This window comes from Rhinoraja longicauda, chromosome 34 (assembly GCF_053455715.1).
Source record: "Rhinoraja longicauda isolate Sanriku21f chromosome 34, sRhiLon1.1, whole genome shotgun sequence".
NCBI classification, from domain to species: domain Eukaryota; kingdom Metazoa; phylum Chordata; class Chondrichthyes; order Rajiformes; family Arhynchobatidae; genus Rhinoraja; species Rhinoraja longicauda.
The window spans coordinates 77,345-92,297 of NC_135986.1; the positions used below are offsets into that span (position 1 = coordinate 77,345).

Genomic DNA, 14,953 nt, shown 5'->3' on the forward strand with positions numbered 1-14,953 from the left:
CAGTCATAAAAACACAAACTACATGAAAGATGAGATTAAAGTGAGGAGTGGAAAGGATTGGGAATGGGCAAAGATTGTGGAGGGGAATCAGTCTCAGTCGACCCCACGACAGAAGGGGGAGGATGTGTACAGTTTGGTAGCCACAGGGAAGAAGGATCTCCTGTGGCGTTCTGTGCTGCATCTTGGTGGGACCAGTCTGTTGCTGAAGGTGCTCCTCAGGTTGACCAGTGTGTCACGGAGGGAGGGGGTGAGCTGTATTGTCCAGGATGCTCCACAGTTATGAGGAGCATCCTCCCCTCCAAGACCACCTCGGAGGGTGGAGAGGGGAGGGGTGGGTGAGGAGGGGAAAGGGGAGAGGGAAGCCTCTGACACCGTCCTGCCAGCGGCCATCTTCTTTTTCCTTCACTGTGGTGCCGTGCTCCTCCAGGGGAGGGGGAGCGCAATTAAAGGCGGTCCAGGGAGGGGGAGAGGGTGTGACCGAGGAGCCTTGGACCCAAAGCCTCTCCTGTATTGGTGTAGCAGCCTCAACCCCCCTACTCAATCCCCCTTATCCCTACCCCCCAATCTCCCATCTTCCCTGACCCCCACTGTCGCCCTTCTCCCACACCCACACTCTCTCATCCCCCCACCAACACCCCCCTCCTCCCCTGCTGTCCCCTTCCCCCCCCACCCCTCCTCCCCACCCCCACTCTTCCCTCCTCCCCACCCCACCCTCCTCCCCAGTAGCACTCTCCCTCCCACCCCCACTCGCACTCTCCTCCACCCCCCCCATTCCCCACCACTCTCTCCTCCCCCACCCCCCCATTCTCTCCTCCCCAGCCCCACTCTCCCCAACCCCCCACCCCCCCACTCTCCCCAACCCCCCTTTCCCCCACTCTCCCCAACCCCCCTTTCCCCCACTCTCTCCTCCCATCACCCCCCCTTTCACCCACTCTCCCCTCCCCCCACCCCCCCTTTCCCCCACTCTCTCCTCCCCCCACCCCCCACATTCTCCTCTCCCCCAGCCTCACTATCTCCTCCACCCCTCCTCACCCACCCCCGCCTCCCCCACTCTCTCCTCCCCTCACCCCCCCCTCCCACCCCACCCTCCCCTCCAGCCACTCGCCCCACCTGCATTCTCACCGTCCCCCTCTCCCCCACCCCCACTGCCCCCTCCCCCCCACCCCCACTGTCCCCCTCTCCCCAACCCCCACTGCCCCCCTTCCCCCCACCACCACTCCCCTCCCCCACTCCTTTCACTCTCACTGACCCCTTCCCCATCACCCACTTTTCCCTCCCTCCCCCACTCCCTCCCCCCACTCTCCCCTCTTCCCTGACCCTCAGTCCCCCTTCCCCCCCACCACCACCCCTCTCCCCCACACCCCCTCCTCCCCACCCCCTCCCTCCTCCCCACCCCCTCCCTCCTCCCCACCCCCTCCCTCCTCCCCCACCCCCTCCCTCCTCCCCCTCCCTCCTCCCCCACCCCCTCCCTCCTCCCCCACCCCCTCCCTCCTCCCCCACCCCCTCCCTCCTCCCCACCCCCTCCCTCCTCCCCCACCCCCTCCCTCCTCCCCCACCCCCTCCCTCCTCCCCACCCCCTCCCTCCTCCCCCACCCCCTCCCTCCTCCCCCACCCCCTCCCTCCTCCCCACCCCCTCCCTCCTCCCCACCCCCTCCCTCCTCCCCCACCCCCTCCCTCCTCCCCACCCCCCCCTCCTCCCCACCCCCTCCCTCCTCCCCACCCCCTCCCTCCTCCCCACCCCCTCCCTCCTCCCCACCCCCTCCCTCCTCCCCCACCCCCTCCCTCCTCCCCACCCCCTCCCTCCTCCCCCACCCCCTCCCTCCTCCCCCACCCCCTCCCTCCTCCACACCCCCTCCCTCCTCCCCACCCCCCCCTCCTCCCCCACCCCCTCCCTCCTCCCCCACCCCCTCCCTCCTCCCCCACCCCCTCCCTCCTCCCCACCCCCTCCCTCCTCCCCACCCCCTCCCTCCTCCCCCACCCCCTCCCTCCTCCCCACCCCCTCCCTCCTCCCCACCCCCTCCCTCCTCCCCACCCCCTCCCTCCTCCCCACCCCCTCCCTCCTCCCCACCCCCTCCCTCCTCCCCCTGTCACTCTCACTGTCCCCCTTCCCCCCACCCACTTTCTCCCCCTTTGCTCCCCCTCCACTCTTCCCTGACCCCCACTATCCCCTACCCCACTCCCTCTTCCCCCCTCCCCAGTCCCACTCTCCCCCCACCTTTCCCCACCACCCCTTTCCCCCACTCTCTCCTCCCCCCACCCCCCCATTCTCTGCTCCCCCACCCCCTCCTCCCCCCACCCCCTCCTCCCCCCACCCCCTCCTCGCCCCTCCCCGCCCCTCCCCCTCCTCGCCCCTCCCCGCCCCTCCCCCTCCTCGCCCCTCCCCGCCCCTCCCCCTCCTCGCCCCTCCCCCCTCGCCCCTCACCCTCCCCGCCCCCTCCTCGCCCCGCCCCCTCCTCGCCCCGCCCCCTCCTCGCCCCTCCCCCTCCTCGCCCCTCCCCCTCCTCGCCCCATCCCCCTCCTCGCCCCTCCCCCTCCTCGCCCTCCCCCTCCTCGCCCCTCCCCGCCCCTCCCCCTCCTCGCCCCTCCCCCTCGCCCCTCCCCCTCCCCGCCCCCTCCTCGCCCCGCCCCTCCTCGCCCCGCCCCTCCTCGCCCCGCCCCCTCCTCGCCCCTCCCCCTCCTCGCCCTCCCCCTCCTCGCCCCTCCCCCTCCTCACCCCTCCCCCTCCTCGCCCCTCCCCCTCCTCGCCCCTCCCCCTCCTCGCCCCTCCTCGCCCCTCCCCCTCCTCGCCCTCCCCCTCCTCGCCCCTCCCCCTCCTCACCCCTCCCCCTCCTCGCCCCTCCCCCTCCTCGCCCTCCCCCTCCTCACCCCTCCCCCTCCTCGCCCTCCCCTCCTCGCCCTCCCCCTCCTCACCCCTCCCCCTCCTCGCCCTCCCCCTCCTCGCCCTCCCCCTCCTCACCCCTCCCCCTCCTCGCCCCTCCCCCTCCTCACCCCTCCCCCTCCTCGCCCCTCCCCCTCCTCGCCCCTCCCCCTCCTCGCCCCTCCCACTCCTCGCCCCTCCCCCTCCTCGCCTTCCCCCTCCTCGCCCCTCCCCCCACGTGGAAAAATGTGTTTAGAAATGAGAGTTTGAAAGTTAAAAATGTCTGTAACTTAAAAGATATTCGGCCAATGACAATTAAGCTCTCGCAGGCCACATAAATTGACATGGCGGGCCGGATTCGGCCCACGGGCCTTGTGTTTGACACATGATGTGCACTAGGACACCCAGATCCCGTTGTACGTCCCCTTTTCCTAACTTGACACCATTCAGATAATACTCTGCCCTTCCTATTCTTACCACCAAAGTGGATAACCTCACACTTATCCATATTAAACTGCATCTGCCATGTATCCGCCCACTCACACAACCTGTCCAAGTCACCCTGCAACCTCATAGCATCTTCCTCACAGTTCACACTACCACCCAGCTTAGTATCATCTGCAAATTTGCTAATGGTACTTTTAATCCCTTCATCCAAGTCATTAATGTATATTGTAAATAGCTGCGGTCCCAACACCGAGCCTTGCGGTACCCCACTGGTCACTGCCTGCCATTCTGAAAGGGACCCATTTATCCCCACTCTTTGCTTTCTGTCTGTCAACCAATTTTCTATCCATGTCAGTACCCTACCCCCAATACCATGTGCTCTAATTTTGCCCACCAATCTCCTATGTGGGACCTTGTCGAAGGCTTTCTGAAAGTCAAGGTACACCACATCCACCGGCTCTCCCCTGTCAATTTTCCTAGTTACATCCTCAAAGATCTGCCATGCATCCGCCCACTCACACAACCTAGAGTCTAGAGATATGGAAGGGTAAAGGTGTGAAAGGAACAGATCAAAGCAGACGATGCTAAGGAAATGTTTTGACTTTACTTCAATGGTTCTCTATTATCACGTGTGGAGTGAAATTATTATTTTATGCATACATCAGTAAGGTTATTGGCCATACATAAATACAATCCCCAGTTAAGTACAGAATGTGTAGGAACAGCCCACGGTCCACATGCAGGAGTGGCCAGGCTTTGGTCCATTGGCCAGTCCCAGCTGTAGCTGGCCACAAAGGCCCGTTGCATCCGTCGCCTCGGTCCGGATCGTGCCCGCCTTTGAAGATCATTGAAGCTGCTGCCGTTTATGTTGGAGATTTGCAGTTAGTGCCTGAGGCTCCCGATGTTGGCTGTCGGTTTGAGGGCTTTACGTCGACTGGCCCATCTTGCTCATTTAACGGCATGTTCACACTGCCCGAGTTTAACCACGACTTCTGGAGAAAATAAACAAAACCTGCAAGTGGCAACGGCCCCATAAGACATAGGAGCAGAATTAGGCCATTCGGCCCACCTCCATTAAACTTTCCCTCTCTCACCTGACCCGCTGTGAAACGTCACCTGCCCATGTTCTCCACAGATGCTGCCTGACCCACTGAGTTACTCCAGCACTCTGGGAAACGTCACCTATCCATGTTCTCCACAGATGCTGCCTGACCCGTTGAGTTACTCCAGCACGCTGTGAAACGTCACCTATCCATGTTCTCCACAGATGCTACCTGACCCGCTGAGTTACTCCAGCGCTTTGCGTCCTTTTGTGCGATCATAATACGTCACAATATTATAAGTGGAAAGTAGAGTATAGAAGGATGAGGGGGGACCTCATTGAAACGTACAGAACAGTGAAAGGCCTGGATAGAGTGGATGTAGAGAACATGTTTCCACTAGTGGGAGAGTCTAGGACTAGAGGTCATAGCTTCAGAATTAAAGGACATTCTTTTAGGAAGGAGATGAGGAGGCAATTCTTTAGTTAGAGGGTGGGTGAATCTGTGGAAATCATTGCCACAGAAGGCCAAGTCATTGGATATTTTTAAGGCAGAGATTGATAGATTCTTGATTAGTGCGGGTGTCAGGGGTTACGGGGAGAAGGCAGGAGAATGGGGTTCGGAGGGAGAGATGGATCAACCATGATTGAATGGTGGAGTAGACTTGATGGGCCAAATGGCCTAATTCTGCTCCTATCCCTTATGATATTATGAGCTAATTGGTGTTGGTGCCCACTCACGTTTGTGCCACTGCCAAAGAATATGGTGGTCAGGCCTGTCGCCTGGTGCGTGCGTCTCAACACCTTCCCTGCCCTCAGCTCACGCAGAAGGTCATCGTTGCTTGGCGAAGGGGATGTCATGTTGAAATACGTCTGCTCTGTAAAAGTCAGGGAGAGACTTGTCACAGCAAGACATATATTACTGTTACCCCTGTCGTCTGAAGAAGGGTATCGACCCGAAACGTCACCCATTCCTTCCCTCCAGAGATGATGCCTGTCCCGCTGTGTTACTCCAGCACTTTGTGTCTATCTTACTGTTACCTCTGTCTGCCTCATACCATACCATACCATACCATACCATACCATACCATACCATACCATACCATACCATACACATAGAGCCGGAAACAGGCCTTTTCGGCCCACCAAGTCCGTGCCGCCCAGCGATCCCCGTACATTAACACTATCCTACACACACTAGGGACAATTTTTACATTTACCCAGCCAATACCTGTACGTCTTTGGAGTACCTGTACCTGTACTCATACTCTGGTCAATTCTACTCAGCCCTACAGGCAGCACGGTGATGCAGCGGGTAGAGCTGCTGCCTCACAGCGCGGTTCCATCCCAACTATGGGTGCTGTCGGTACAGAGTTTGTACGTTCTCCCCATGACCTGCGTGGGTTTTCTCTGAGATCTTCGCTTTCCTCCCACACTCCAAAGACGTGCAGGTTTTGTAGGTTCATTGTCTTGGTATAAATGTACAAAATCCGTGCAGACAGCACCCGTAGTCAGGATTGAACCCGGGTCTCTGGCGCTGTGAGGCAGCAGCTCTACCTGCTGCGCCACCGTGCTGCCCTTAATCCCAGTTTGCCATGCAGTTCCTGGAGTGCAGTTACTGATGATAGACACTAAAAGCTAGAGTGAGCCGAGCTGTTACCCATCCATGCCCTCTACAGATGCTGCCTGACCCGCTGAGTTCCTCCAGCACTCTGTACCTATCTTTGGTTAAACCTGCAGTTCCTTCCTCCACATTTTGTGCACATACTGACCTTTGTGTGGAGACTGAAGGGAAGGTGTGGTCCTGTTTGTCACTGGAGATTGTGCTAGTGGGTCGGCTGCAGGGTCGGACAAAGGCTGGGAACTTGGTGGTAATCTGTGGTTGCAAGGCGGAGAGGAATCCTGAAACATAGAAAATAGGTGCAGGAGTAGGTCATTTGGCACTTCCAGCCAGCACCGCCATTCAAGATGATCATGGCTGATCATCCAAAATCAGTACCCCGTTCCTGCATTCTCCCCATATCCCTTGATTCCGTTAGCCCTAAGAGCTAAATCTAACTCTCTCTTGAAACCATCCAGTGAATTGGCCTCCACTGTCTTCTGTGGCAGAGAATTCCACAGATTCACAACTCTGGGTGCAAACGTTTTTCCTCATCTCAGTCCTAAATGGCCGACCCCTTATTCGTAAACTGCGACCGACAAAACTGTGACTACAGTTTTGTAGGTTAATTAGCTTCTGTGAGTTGTAAATTGTCCGTAACGTGTCAGATAATGGTAGTGTACGGGGTCGCTGGTCAGCGCGGACTGGAGTAACTCAGCGGGTCAGGCAGCATCTGTGGAGAACATGGATAGGTGAGGTTTCACAGAGTGCTGGAGTAACTCAGCGAGTCAGGCAGCATCTCTGGAGGACATGGGTAGGTGATGTATCGGGTTGGGACCCTTCTTTTGACTGCACTTTTTTGGGGTATTTTTCTCTTTCTGCGTCTGAAGAAGGGTCTCGACCGATAACGTCACCTATCCATGTTCTCCACAGATGCTGCCTGACCCGCTGAGTTACTCCAGCACTCTGTGAAACGTCACCTATCCATGTTCTCCGGAACCTGGAAACAGACCCCTCAGCCCACCGGGTCCGCGCCGACCAGCGATCCCCGCACACTAACACTATCCTACACACACTAGGGACAATTTTTACATTTACCAAGACATACCTGTACGTCTTTGGAGTGTGGGAGGAATCCGAAGATCTCGGAGAAAACCCAGGCGGTCAGGGGGAGAAGCTACAAACTCCGTACAGACTGCACCCGTAGTTGGGATCAAACCTGGCTCTTCAGCACTGCAAGCTGTGCCACCCTTGGTGGGAGAGTGTAGGACCACAGGTCATTCTCATTCTGCTCCTATCACATATGAACTGCAGCTCGACCTACCTTGCTTTCCTCCATGTTTCGACTGTGAGCTACTAGGTTCAGTGCCGAGGTCTGTAAGGTAATTGGAGAACAAGATTATGCAGTGAAGATTCAGTCTTCCACAAAGCAGACAGTCAGAACTTGCCCTTAAACACACCAGGAACCACAGCGCAGCAAGTGCCAGTTAATTCAGGTGCTGGTTAATACACAAAAGGACTCAGAGTGCTGGAGTAACTCAACGGCTCAGGCAGCATCTGTGGAGAACATGGATAGGTGACGTTTCACAGAGTGCTGGAATAACTCAGCGGCTCAGGCAGCATCTGTGGAGAACATGGATAGGTGACGTTTCACTGAGTGCTGGAGTAACTCAGCGGGTCAGGCAGCATCTGTGGAGAACATGGATAGGTGACGTTTCGGGTCGAGACCCTTCATCAAACTGTAAGTGCTGTTTGTCCCTGGGGTTACGAAGAGTTTGTTGGGTGATGTGTACTTATACAGTGCCACACCTCGAATTTTGCACAGTGAAAGGCTTGGATAGAGTGGATGTGGAGAGGATGTTTCTACTAGTGGGAGAGTCTAGGACCAGAGGGCACAGCCTCAGAATTAAAGGATGTTCCTTTAGGAAGGAGATGAGGAGGAATTTCTTTAGTCTGAGGGTGGTGAATCTGTGGAACTCATTCCCACAGACGGCCGTGGAGGCCAAGTCAGTGGATATTTTCAAGGTAGAGATAGATAGATTCTTGATTAGTACAAGTGTCAGGAGTTATGGGGGGAACGCAGGAGAATGGCGTTAGGAGAGATAGATCAGCCATGGTTGAATGGCGAAGTGGACTCAATGGCCTAAATCTGCTCCAGACCTATGAACTTAGATTGAAGGATAGTTAGCAGGAACTCAAACGCTACAAAGAGTACTATGTAAAGGGCGGCGCGGTGGCGCAGCGGGTAGAGCTGCTGCCTCACAGGGCCAGAGACCCGGGTTCCATCCTGACCATGGGCGCTGTCTGTACGGAGTTTGTACGTTCCCCCCATGACCTGTGTGGGTTTTCTCCGGGCACTCCGGTTTCCTCCCACACTCCAAAGATGTGCACGTTTGCAGATTAATTGGATTTGGTAAAATTGTAAATTGTCCCTCGTGTGTGTAGGTTCGTGTTGGTGTGTGAGGATCGCTGGTTGGCATGTACTCGGTGGGCCGAAGGGCCTGTTTCCACGCTGTATCATGATCTGTTGGGCAAATGGGATTTTTTTTAAACGTTGGGATAGTCCCTGCCTCTACCCTTGCTATTCCCCTCATGATCTTATACCCCTCCATAAGATCATCCCTCATCCTCCTGCTCTCCACAGAATAAAGTCCTAGCCTGTCCAACCTCTCGTAGCTCAAGCCCCTCGAGCCCTGGCAACATCCTGGTAAACCTTACAGCTTAATTTCTTGATATCTTTCCTAGATTTTTGATTAGGTTATGGAGAGAAGAGAATGGGGTGGAGAGTGAAAGATAGATTAGTCACGGTGGAATAGCAGAGTAGACTCGATGGTCTGAATGGCCTCATTCTGCCCCTGTGCCTACGGGTCCCATCGGTGTCTGGTTAGAGACACCAAATGCTGGAGTAACTCAGAGGGACAGGCAGCAAATGGGTGACGTTTTGGGTCGAGACCCTTGTTCAGACAGGTTCGGGATAAGGGAGACGAGAGATACAGACGGCGATGTGGAGAGATAAAGAACAATGAATGAATGATTTGCAAAAAAAGTAACGATGATAAAGGAAACAGGCCATTGTTAGCTGTTAGTTGGGTGATAAAGAGAAGCTAGTGTGACTTGGGTGGGGGAGGGTTGGAGAGAGAGGGAATGCCGGGCTACCTGAAGTTAGAGAAGTCAATGTTCATACCACTGGGCTGTAAGCTGCTCAATAGACAATAGGTGCAGGAGGAGGCCATTCGGCCCTTCGAGCCAGCACCGCCATTCAATGTGATCATGGCTGATCATTCTCAATCAGTACCCCGTTCCTGCCTTCTCCCCATACCCCCTGACTCCGCTATCCTTAAGAGCTCTATCTAGCTCTCTCTTGAATGCATTCAGAGAATTGGCCTCCACTGCCTTCTGAGGCAGAGAATTCCACAGATTCACAACTGTCTGACTGAAAAAGTTTTTCCTCATCTCAGTTCTAAATGGCCGACCCCTTATTCTTAAACTGTGGCCCCTTGTTCTGGACTCCCCCAACATTGGGAACATGTTTCCTGCCTCTAATGTGTCCAACCCCTTAATAATCTTATACGTTTCGATAAGATCTCCTCTCATTCTTCTAAATTCCAGTGTATACAAGCCTAGTCGCTCCAGTCTTTCAATATATTCCCGCCATTCTGGGAATTAACCTAGTAAACGCCCTCAATAGCAAGAATATCCTTCCTCAAATTTGGAGACCAAAACTGCACACAGTACTCCAGGTGCGGTCTCACTAGGGCCCTGTACAACTGTAGAAGGACCTCTTTGCTCCTATACTCAACTCCTCTTGTTATGAAGGCCAACATTCCATTGGCTTTCTTCACTGCCTGCTGTACCTGCATGCTTCCTTTCAGTGGCTGATGCCACTAGGACACCCAGATCGCGTTGTACGTCCCCTTTTCCTAACTTGACACCATTCGGATAATACTCTGCCTTCCTATTCTTAGCACCAAGTGAAATATGAGATGCTGTTCCTCCAATTTGTATTTAGCCTCACTCTGACAGTGGAGGTGACCGAGGACGGAAAGGTCAGTGTGGAAATGGGAGGGTGAGTCAAAGTGTTGAGCAACCGGGAGATCAGGTTAGATGTTAACAGCGAACGTTAACAGATATGGCAGCGACCAAGGGTGTCTGTTGTGAGTTCAGAGCCCAGCTGCCAGTCCGCACTTGCCCTTGAGAGCGGTCCTGATTTCACCCACCATCTATTGCAGGCGGGTCTGGATCTCACCTTGAGATGCGGCGAGCAGGGTCACGTCAGTCCATGCTGTCTCCACGGGTGCAAGGATCAGCCTTGTCTTTAGGGAATGATTAACAGGACACCATGGCCTCACTGTCAGCAGTCGCCTTTCACAACACCGTTCAATTGGCCACACTGCTCTGAAACATGTCACCCGCCCGCCCTTCACGCAACAGTTAAAAAGGCAACGTCCATTTGGTAGAAAATTACAACTGCATGGCAGTTTCCTTTACAGTTTACTTCTTTAGTTTAATTCTATTGGTTTTTTTGTTTACTAGTATACATTTTTTAGTTTGGAGTTTAATTTAGAAGTTTAGTTCAGAGTGTAGAAGTTTGAATTCTCCAAATTTGAGGAAGGATATTCTTGCTATGGAGGGCGTGCAGCGTAGGTTCACTAGGTTAATTCCCGGAATGGCGGGACTGTCGTATGTTGAAAGGCTGGAGCGATTGGGCTAGTATACACTGGAATATAGAAGGATGAAGGGGGATCTTATTGAAACATATAAGATAATTAGGGGATTGGACACATTAGAGGCAGGAAACATGTTCCCAATGTTGGGGGAGTCCAGAATAAGGGGCCACAGTTTAAGAATAAGGGGTAGGCCATTTAGAACGGAGATGAGGAAGAACTTTTTCAGTCAGAGAGTGGTGAAGGTGTGGAATTCTCTGCCTCAGAAGGCAGTGGAGGCCAGTTCGTTGGATGCTTTCAAGAGAGAGCTGGATAGAGCTCTTAAGGATAGCAGAGTGAGGGGGTATGGGGAGAAGGCAGGAACGGGGTACTGATTGAGAGTGATCAGCCATGATCGCATTGAATGGCGGTGCTGGCTCGAAGGGCTGAATGGCCTACTCCTGCACCTATTGTCTATTGTCTATTGTTTAGAGTTTAGGAGTTTAGTTTAGAGTTTAGAAGTTCAGAAATTGAGTTTTGTGGTTTAGTTTTGAGTCTGAAGAAGGGTCCCAACCCGAAACGTCACCGATCCTTTTTCTCCAGAGATGCTGCCTGATAACCCGCTGAGCTAATCCAGCACTTTGTGATTTAGTAACTCAGTGGGTCAGGCAACATCTCTGGAGAAAAATGATAGGTGATGTTTCGGGTCAAGTCAAGTTTATTTGTCACATACACATACACGATGTGCAGTGAAATGAAAGTGGCAATGCCTGCGGATTGTGCACAAAAAAGAATTACAGTTACAGCATATAAATAAAGTTAATAAGTTACTATTAGTGTCGACAAAAATTTAGTCTCTGGAGTTATAAAAGTTGACAATCCTGATGGCCTGTGGGAAGAAACTCCGTCTCATCCTCTCCGTTTTCACAGCGTGACAGCGGAGGCGTTTGCCTGATCGTAGCATCTGGAACAGTCCGTTACTGGGGTGGCAGGGGTCCCTCATGATCTTGCTTGCTCTGGATCTGCACCTCCTGATGTATAGGTCCTGCAGGGGGATGAGTGTAGTTCCCATGTCGAACGCACTACTCTCTGCAGGGCCATCCTGTCCTGGGCAGAGCTGTTCCCAAACCAGACTGTAATGTTGCCGGACAGGATGCTCTCTACAGCCCCAGAGTAGAAGCAATGAAGGATCCTCAGCGACACTCTGAATTTCCTCAGTTGTCTAAGGTGGTAAAGGCGCTGCTTAGCCTTACCCACCAGTACGGCAATGTGCGTTGCCCACGTCAGATCCTCTGCGATGCGGACTCCCAAGTATTTGAAACTGCTCACCCTATCCACAATAGACCCATTTATCTCCAGTGGCGTGTACGTCCTTGGATGTTTAGCCCTTCTGAAGTCCACAATCAGTTCCTTCGTTTTAGTGACACTAAAGGTTCTAGACACTTCCAGCCTGAAACGTTACCTACCTGTAGTCCTGTACAATACTGATGTTCTGTGACAACCCCGCATTTCCAAAAGATGACAGTGCTACCCCACCACTGCTGAAGGATATGATGGAACGAACTGCAGATGCTGCTTTACACCGAAGATAAACACAACATGCTGGAGTAACTCAGTGGGTCGGGCAGCATCTGTGGAGAACATGGATAGGTGACGTTTCACAGAGTGCTGGAGTAACTCAGTGGGTCGGGCAGCATCTGTGGAGAACATGGATAGGTGACGTTTCACAGAGTGCTGGAGTAACTCAGCGGGTCAGGCAGCATCTGTGGAGAACATGGATAGGTGACGTTTCACAGAGTGCTGGAGTAACTCAGCGGGTCAGGCAGCATCTGTGGCTCCAACACGCTTTATTCCCGGATAGAGTGGATGTGGAGAGGATGTTTCCACTAGTGGGAGAGTCTAGGACCAGAGGGCACAGCCTCAGAATTAAAGGACGTTCCTTTAGAAAGGAGATGAGGAGGAATTTCTTTCATCAGAGAGTGGTGAATCTGTGGAATTCATTGTCACAGAAGGCTGTGAAGGTCACAAGTTAATGGATATTTTTAAGGCAGAGATAGATAGATTCTTGATTAGTACCTGTGTTGAGGGGTTATGGGGAGAAGGCAGGAAAATGGGGTTAGGAGGGAGAGATAGATCAGCCATGATTAGAATGGCGGAGTAGACTTGATGGGCCGAATGGTTTAATTCTGCTCCTATAAACGTGAACTCAGCGGGAAAGGCAGCATCTCTGGAGAATAGGAATAGGTGACGTTTCGGGTTGAAATCCTTCAGACTCGACTCGAAACGTCCCCCATTCCTTCTGTCCAGAGATGTTGCCTGTCCCGCTGAGTTTACTCCAGCTTTCTGTGTCTACCTTGGGTTTAAACCAGCAGCTGCTGTTCCTTCCTCCACAGGTGAAGGTATTTGTATTGCGGTGCAGAGATGGGATGCTAGGACAGACTGGTTCTACCTGATGGAAATAATGCCTGACCTGGATTTTAGACAATGTGGCCATTATGCTCAGTGAGGAAGCACAAAACAAAAAGACAGTGTGGTTTTTAATCCACAACTCTCCACTGCTCCCTCCCACTCCATGGTATGGAAGGGCTTGTTTACCCAGCAGTGGATCCTTGTGTCACTCCCCTGAACAAGCCATCCGATGGACAATTCACTTCCTCCTCTCCACACAGCTGTGTGTTGATGCGCCCATGGTGATGTCTGATCATTTCTGAATGCCTCGTGTCAGCATCAGCTAATGTAACAAATAAACACAAAAAGCTGCAGTAACTCAGCAGGTCAGGCAGCATCTGTGGAGAACATGGATAGGTGACGTTTCACAGAGTGCTGGAGTAACTCAGCAGGTCAGGCAGCATCTGTGGAGAACATGGATAGGTGACGTTTCACAGAGTGCTGGAGTAACTCAGCAGGTCAGGCAGCATCTGTGGAGAACATGGATACGTGACGTTTCACAGAGTGCTGGAGTAACTCAGCGGGTCAGGCAGCATCTGTGGAGAACATGGATAGGTGACGTTTCACAGAGTGCTGGAGTAACTCAGCGGGTCAGGCAGCATCTGTGGAGAACATGGATAGGTGACGTTTCACAGAGTGCTGGAGTAACTCAGCGGGTCAGGCAGCATCTGTGGAGAACATGGATCGGTGACGTTTCACAGAGTGCTGGAGTAACTCAGCGGGTCAGGCAGCATCTCTGGAGAGAAGGAATGGGTGACGTTTTGGGTCAAGACCTTTGTTCGGACTGCTGTTTCGAACAAAATGCTCTGAACTAACGTTTAGTTTAAAGTCAGGGTGAGGCCCAGCACAAATTGGTGGAACAGCACCTCATATTTCACTTGGGCAGCTTACACCCAAGCGGTATGAACATTGACTTCTCTAACTTCAAGTAACCATTGCTTTCCCTCCCTCTCCATCCCCTCCCACTTCCCAGTTCTCCCACCAGTCTGACTGTCTCTGACTACATTTTATCTCTGTTTCCTTTGTTGTTACCTTCTCCCAGCTAACAATGATCCATTCTACATGGTCTTTGATCGCTATTCCCTTTGTCCTGTTTTCACACCTGACAATTCCTTCTCTAGGTACCTCCATCTCCCCTGACGTCACTCTGAAGAAGCATCTCGACCCCGAAACGTCACCCATTCATTCTCTCCACAGATGATGCCTGACCTGCTGAGTTACTCCAGCATTTTGTGCCTATCTTTAGTTTAAAGTAATCTTTATTAACCCTAGGTATTTATTCACAAAATGCTGGAGTAACTCAGCAGGTCAGGCAGCATCTCGGGAGAGAAGGAATGGATGACGTTTCGGGTCGAGACCCTTCTTCAGACTGATGAAGGGTTTATTAACCCCAGAGTGTGCACATGCATAAAAGTCACTGGCTTCCAATAACATCATGTTAGATTATCACTGAATCACAAGAATGGAGTCAGACACTACCCATGTGAGATTTTAGACTAGTTTATTATTGTCACGTGTATTGAGGTACAATGAAAATTATTTTTGTTGTGTGATATCCAGTCAGTGGAAAGACGAAACATGATTACAATTGAGACTGGTGCTTGGATGGGGGTGGGTCAGTATGGGGTGTGGGGTTGCTGAGATAGTTCCCTGTCACAAACCACCCTTTATACAACACAACATTCTTGTTCCAGTTCTCACAATTCTCAGCTTCAATCATTTCTACGTCTTTCAACCAAAGGCTAAGTGAACAAAATCCCTCCTTTGTCATTGCCCTGCCTTCATTTTACAAAACTGCCCCTCCCTGACGCATCACTTGCTGCGACATTTCCCCAGAGACACATCACTGGAAAGAACTGGAACCTCCCACAGCCAGCCAGTCACTTCATGTTCCCTTGTCTTCATGTCCTGGTTACTTT

At 53.1% G+C, this 14,953-nt stretch overlaps 1 protein-coding gene across 2 annotated transcripts; it reads right to left on the reverse strand.

Moving 5' to 3' along the window:
• Positions 1-3,911: 3,911 nt before the first annotated feature.
• LOC144609508 (uncharacterized) lies at positions 3,912-10,244 on the reverse strand. 2 transcript variants are annotated; one of them, XM_078427996.1, is made up of 5 exons: positions 10,190-10,244; positions 7,268-7,318; positions 6,116-6,245; positions 5,085-5,221; positions 3,912-4,296 (listed from the first exon to the last, which is right to left on the reverse strand). In XM_078427996.1, the coding sequence occupies exons 2-5, from the start codon at positions 7,280-7,282 to the stop codon at positions 4,168-4,170; spliced, it is 411 nt and encodes a 136-aa protein (XP_078284122.1). In that variant the 5' UTR covers positions 7,283-7,318; positions 10,190-10,244; the 3' UTR covers positions 3,912-4,167. The 2 variants fall into 2 exon arrangements, with proteins under 2 accessions (XP_078284122.1, XP_078284121.1); XM_078427995.1 differs by having other exon boundaries at positions 10,161-10,232.
• Positions 10,245-14,953: the final 4,709 nt, after the last annotated feature.